The 7,078-nt window shown below is 42.6% G+C and overlaps 1 protein-coding gene across 1 annotated transcript in view; it reads left to right on the forward strand.

The window, feature by feature from the left end:
- SYNJ2 (synaptojanin 2) overlaps positions 1–747 on the forward strand; it is a 103,243-nt gene extending 102,496 nt beyond the window's left edge. The window contains exon 28 of the mRNA XM_034670792.1: positions 41–747. Within this exon, the coding sequence (XP_034526683.1) occupies positions 41–632 (592 nt within the window). The 3' untranslated portion in view covers positions 633–747. The remainder of the gene's footprint in view (positions 1–40) is intronic.
- Positions 748–7,078: the final 6,331 nt, after the last annotated feature.

Here is a 7,078-nt window from a genome sequence, read left to right on the forward strand (position 1 = left end):
CCCCTCCTCTAGCCACCGTCCCTCCTGTCCCCAAACCGAGAACGCTGCAGCCTGGGAAGGGCGCCGAGAGGAAGCCGAGCAGGGGGCAGCCGGCACCAGACACCGCCCCTCCCGTGGCCGCCCCGCCGCCCCCGCTGGACGTCCCGCCTCCCGTGCCCCAAGCCCCCCCGCGGAGGAAGAAGTCGGCCCCCGCCACCTTCCACCTGCAGCTGCTGCAGAGCTCCGACAGCCCGCTCCTCCGCACCCTCACGGGCAGCGGCGACCGTCGCCCCGCACAGCCCCCCGACGGGGGCGCTCGCCTTCCGCAGCCCGCGAGCCCCGAACCCGATGGCCCCAAGGAGCCCGAGCCCGAGGCGGCCTCCCCTCTCGGTGATTCTCAGGATCCCTTCTGGAGCCTTCTCCACCACCCCAGCGTGCTGAAGAGTACGTGGCTTTCCAAGAGCTCCGACCCGCTGGACTCGGGGACGAGGGGCCTGGAAAGAGCACACGCAGCCCCGCCGCCAGCCTCTGCCTCGGCTGCCCGGGGGCCGCTCCCGGAGCCCGGGCGGGAGGCCCTCGATCACTGGGTGACTGTCAGTGACAAGGACAAGAGGACGGTGCTGCAGGTGTTTGACCCGCTGGCGAAAACATGAGTGGGAGGCTTGGACAGCGGCTGTCCTGCAGAAAGGGTGCCTTCTTCCCGCAGGTCTCTTCCCAGGGAAAGCCCCGAGCCTGGGCCTCAGCCCCCCAGTGCCCACCCCCCCCCACCCCCACAAAGAGACCTCTGTTTAAAGGCACACTGAAAAACATTTGTACTTCCTGTCACTCTTGGGTAGTTTTCAGAAATCGTGTCTCTTGTTCAATCAGATGGTTATTCAGCCACCAAGATGGGTTTTAGTTCCGACTGGTGCATTTTAGTGTCCTCTCGGGTCTGAGAAAACCTCCGGTTGGATCTGATGTGTGGATTTGAGGAAAGGGAGTCTCACTGATAATGTCCAAGAGGTTCTCTCTGGTTGGATTTTACGTGGTTTTTCGATTTTATGTGTCTGTGGTGTTTTGAAAATGTCGATTGTATTTTACAGATTTGGGATAACTTTCTGGTGACCCCCTGAAGGTTGAGGTATCAACTGAAAGGCGGCTGGGACCATTAAGATCTGTAGCTGGCCTGCCGACACCAGGTTAAAAACATCAGTTGAAAGCAGCAAACAGATCAACCAAATGACTAGAGGACACGTTCTCGTGAGCCCTTGCGTTTATGTACATGTGTAGTAACCTTGATTGTGTGGGGGACGGTGTCGTACACTGTTTGGGTTCGGACTCCTATATATTAGCTTAACCGGAGCTTAAGCTGGCTGAAGACTCCTGCCTACACCGTGTCTCAGCTACTACATGCCCCATCACGCGCTGCAGTCTTGAGCCCTGGTGTGCCAGTTAAACCAGTTTATGTACACTGGCTCTTCCCTATTAAAGGAAGCCTCGTGGCTTCTTTCTCCCCTTACATTCCATACCGAGGAAAAGCACAAACCTTGCACACTCATGCTGGCAGGTAACATCGGTTCCCTCAGTACGTTAGGAAGAATATTTCATTGCGCCTGGGCTGCCTGGCTGTGGCTTCAGGAAGGACAGTACCGCCTGTCCCTGTATATAAGAAACCCCAGGGCAGCATTTTTGGGCTTGCTTATTTATCTGTTTATCAGGTTTCTTTTTTTTTTTGTCTATACATTTGCAACACCACTTCTTGCCTAGTTAGTCCTCTAGAAAGACATCACTAGACTATTTTACATTTTTTTTAAAGATTTTATTTATTTATTTGACAGAGATAGAGACAGCCAGCGAGAGAGGGAACGCAAGCAGGGGGAGTGGGAGAGGAAGAAGCAGGCTCATAGCAGAGGAGCCTGATGTGGGGCTCGATCCTATAATGCCGGGATCACGCCCTAAGCCGAAGGCAGACGCTTAACCGCTGTGCCACCCAGGTGCCCCTAGACTATTTTACATTTTAAGAATAATGTAAGGCCTAGAATCCGTTGGGAGCAGATACCGTATTTTTGCTAACAAGAAATTCACTAGTGAAATCTTAGTATACCACATATTGTATTTAGGAGTTTTTAATGTCCTAGAATCATACAGCAGTGGCTCGGTATTATGCCTAATGGGACCGGAGAGTTGGTTAGGATGGCACTAAATGCTAATGGTTAGGATGGCACTAATCGTCCTGCTGGGGGGGGAGTGGGTACCACTCTTTTCGCACCTCTGGGATTCCGACTAATTGCTCATTGCCACTATCAGGGTACCTGCAGATTATTAAAGTCTGACACTCAACACAAAAACAAAGCTGGAACCTTTATCACATTTCATTTGAAAACTGATAAAGGATAAAGGTCTTAGTGACCCACAGGGATAAACAGATGAAACACGTAGTCGATCAGTCTTAAAAAGAGGCTGTTTGTGGCCTTAGCTCATTAGGACACCTTCTGTGACGTGTGAGTACTTTATATCCCGTTTACCGCTCTGACAAACACGAGTAAACAACATGATTCTTGAAGACTTAGGGGGAGGAAAACACAAGATGGGTAAATGGCTTGGAGAAGTTAAATAATTTGCCAGGATTCACATTGCCACTAAGAGTACAACTGGGAATGGAATCAAAGATTTCCTCATTTAAATGTTCTCTCCTATGTCACCTCTTTTTCCCACCAAAAGGTGAATTTGAAAGCCGATAAATGCAGCACAGCGGTTGCTTGCAAAGCTGGAAATAGGCCCAATTTTCAGGTTTCTTCTTTGTTCTAGATTTGAGTAGCCAATAAATGGGACAGAGAACAGAATTTTAATGAAGAAACGTGCTCATCACTCAAGCGGCTCTTAAGGACCTGACGTGTATTAACACAGAATTGCGTTGACCTCAGGAGACAGGTCACAAGAAAAATTCTAAAGTGGTTTAACATAAAGAATCGAACAAATATTTGATCAGGGGTGTTCAAATTTCGTGAACAACATAGACTGGATTTTGAGGTGATCACATGTAAGGTTCACGCACCAACGTTCTCTTAAAAAAGACAGTTGGAATTGCCTTACTTAGTTTTTAGATCAGTGCTTTAAGAGGTGGTGGGTTTCCTAGGTTAGCAGCAGAGTTGGCTAAATATTCTGGACAATGAGCCACCGCCAGCCTGGGGATTTCTTTCTGTGGGTTTTTCATTTTTGTTTTTTCTGTGCCCCCACACAGGCCTTGCAGGGTCTTTCATTACCGCTCTGTAAGACAGAACAGTTCACCGGGGAGAATTTGAGGCATAGAACTTTACGATTCAACATTGTCTCTGTGACCCCAATTATATTCCCTTTTCCAACCTAATCTTCTCTGACTTCTCGCCTATTTTTAAAATATGTTCCAGTAAATGACTGAAATTAGGACATCTGCTCGAGCAATTCCTGTGAAAGTTATATAAGTTGTTGACTTTCAAGATAGAATTCTCGGAATATATGGAAGTACAAGCAAAGTAATGCATTAAAACATTCGCTTTATAATAAAATAATTTTATCAGAAAGCTGCAAAAATTATTTATTGGGTGACTAGTAATTAAAACCCTGTAATGTTTATTTGAAGTGATAATTTGTACTGCAGTTGTAAAAAATGCCTATTAAATATTTTGTCTTTTTTTTTTAATTTGGTTTGTTTCTTTTTGGATATGAAAGAATGTTGGGATATCTTCTTTGTCTTGCCTTCTATTCTGGATGAAATGTGATTACTAATTATTCCTCTGAATTTGGGTTTTGGTTCTTTTTTATAAATGGTGTGAGGTAGGGGGGCCATCATCATCTTGCCGAGGGATAGTTATAGGATCCCATTCATTAAATAACAAACGTTGCTCTTGCTTCGTTTAATTAGGTTTCTCGAGAGGTTGTTCAATTTTATTGGCACTTTCAAATAACATTGGGATTTATATAGCCTTTCTATTTTATTTTTTTCTGTTGATTTTTAAAACATTTTTCATTAACTTCAACTTTAATTTACATCTTTTTTCTTTTTAATTTTCTTAATTTCGTCTTAATAATTAAAGGTAGCAGTAGATTCCATTTAGACTTTCTCACTTAATAGTAAAAATATTTAAAGTTATATATTTTCCCCTGATTATAGCTTTAACTGCACCCCACACATTTTGGCATGAGATATTCTCCTTTTCATTACTTTCTAAATTAATTTGCTTTTCTCTCTCATCTAAGGGAGCCTCATTTTCCAAGAGTTAAGGGTTTGACATTTAAAAATTGTTTACCTCTAATTTTTTGGATTATGACCTGAGAATATGGCCTAGATAAACCTACTTTTTAAAATTAATTAAGGTCTGCTCTGTGGTCAAGAGCAGGATTCATTTTTGAAGTGGGTTCATCAATATAGAATAAATTTTTTTTTTTTTTTAGTTGTTAGGAACAAAATTGTGTGTGTGTGTGAGAGAGAGTGAACAAGAGAGAGATTTGATGTATCAATTCCTCTATACTACAAATGGAACAGGTCTTTCTATAGGGCAGATCGGGGGGGGGTACATAATTCTCCAATGCATTGGCCTCCCACCTCCTCCCATTGTTCTTACCAAGATTCCTTGGGTTTTATTGAATTAATGCCTCTCAGTTTGTTTAAGTCTTTGGTCAATCTCTAGACATGTTGAATGATTGCCTTTGCTAATTTCAACTAGTTTAGTAGATGCCTCTCTGAGGGAGAGATTTCCCTGTGCTCCTCGTCCTGCCATTCCAGACCTTCTGCCCCCTGGGCAGTCTGTTCAGTGCACCGGATTACTTGTCAATCTCTGCCAATACTATATTGTCTTTTTTTTTTTTAACTAATTTTTATTAAGTCTTAATTTTCTTTAACTTTGGTATCTGGTAAAACAAGCCCTCCTACCTCATTCTTTTTCTGAAGAGAATCTTGGCTATTGCTGACTCTTTGAAATTATATATCAATTTTAGAAGCAATTCATCAATTCTATTAAAAAAATAAAACCTATTGGAATTGTTTACTGGGTATGCATGGAATAGAATAGACAACTTTACAAGATTGACTCTTCAATCTAAGACCATAATACATTTCATTTAGGGATTTCATCATTTCTCAAAGCTTTAAACATTATTTCTAAATATATATGAAATCATAGGGAATAGTTTGAACCCTCATACGTACATCACCAAGATTTAATAGTAATGAACATTTTGGTGTATTTGCTTTACATTTTTCCTTTAAAGTATTTTAAAGGAAGGAATTCTATTACGATACTTGACTTCTATACTAAATACTTTTTTTTCTTAAGATTTTATTTATTTATTTGACAGAGAGAGAGCGAGAGAGGGAACAGAAGGAGGGGAAGTGGGAGAGGGAGAAGCAGGCTTCCCGCTGAGCAGGGAGCCTGATGCGGGGCTCAATCCCAGGACCCTGCGCTGAAGGCAGACGCTTAACGACTGAGCCACCCAGGCACCCCAATATACTAAATACTTCTAATATATACCTCTAAAGAACATTTTTGTAACCTTAATACCATAACTATAACAATTCTTACTTAATTCATTTGCTATTTTTTGCTGGTACTTAAATATGAGTTTTTTGTGTATGGACTGCCTCAGTCTTGTTACACTCATAAAACTAACAATTGTACTGTATTTCAGTATACCTAATATACCATCCATATTCCATATTATACCATACCATTATGAGATTTGCCATATATATATACTATAATTCTTAAGATGGTGCTATGGCGGGATGCCTGGGTGGCTCCGTCAGTTAAGCATCTGCCTTTGGCTCAGGTCATGATCTCAGGGTCCTGGGATCAAGTTCCACATAGGGCTTCTTGCTCAGCCGGAGTCTGCTTCTCCCTCTGCCTACCACTCCCCCTGCTTGTGCTCTCTCTCTTTTCTCTGTCAACTGACAAATAAATAAATAATATCTTTTAAAAAAAGGTGCTATGGCCTGAATGTTTGTGCGTCCCCCCAATTCATATGTTGAAGTCTTAAGCCCCAGAGGTGATGGTATTAGGAAGTAAGCCCTTTGGGAGGTGTTTAGGTCATGAGGGAGGGGCCTTCACAAATGTGATTAGAGTTCTTATAAAAGAGACCTCTCCGAGACCTCACGACCTCTCCACATGTGAGGACACAGAAAGAAGGTGCCAGTTACAAGCTAGGAAAAGGGCTTTCACCGGAACATGCCCCTGTGGGTGCCACGATCGTGGACATCCAGCCTCCAGACGATGAGAAATAGGTGTAGTTCGTAAACCACCGGTCTGCGGTGTTTGGTACGGCAGCCCAAACAAAGGACTCTTCATCTGTTGTGAGGTGCAGCCCAATTACAGAGATGTTAAAATAAATTTTAATGTGTCTTAAAATTGATAAAATATGGTCTCTGTAGATTCTTTTGGATTTTCTATGTAGATAAGCATATCCTCTGCAAACAAGTTTTGTTTCTTGCTTTCCCGTCCCTGTACCTTTGTTATACCTTTTTCTTGCTGTATAGAGCTGGCTAGGACATTGAGTACAATGTTAAATACAAGTGTTGGTAACAGACATGCTCCTCAAATGGAAAGTGTTCATATTTTTGCCATTAAGTATGTGGCTGTTGTTTTTTGTTTTCTAGACACCCTCTTACTTAGGCTAAGGAAATTCTTTTCATGGATTGCTAAATTTATCTTTTTCGTGAATAGTTGAATTTTATCAGACATTTTTTACATGTATTGAAATGATTATGACTTTTCCCTTTTTTTTTCTTTAATAGGGTGAATGACGATCGATTTTCCAATGCTAAACAACCTTGCATTCTTGGTATAAATCCAACTTGGATGGATCATATTGTCTTTTTTTTTTTTTTAAAGATTTTATTTATTTATTTTAGAGGGAGAGACAGAGATAGCAACAGAGATAGAGCTTGGGGGAGAGGAGAGGGAGAAAGCAAGCTCCCCACTGAGCAGGGAGCCCAAAAGGGGCTCGATACCAGGACCCTGGTGGGATCATCACCTGAGCCGAAGTCAGACACTGAGCCACCCAGGCACCCCCAGATCATATTTTCTTTTAAACTATTACTGGATTTAGATTGTCAATATTTTTGCTCAGGAGTTTTGCAACTCTGTTC

Source organism: Ailuropoda melanoleuca, chromosome 10, assembly GCF_002007445.2.
Source record: "Ailuropoda melanoleuca isolate Jingjing chromosome 10, ASM200744v2, whole genome shotgun sequence".
Taxonomy (NCBI): domain Eukaryota; kingdom Metazoa; phylum Chordata; class Mammalia; order Carnivora; family Ursidae; genus Ailuropoda; species Ailuropoda melanoleuca.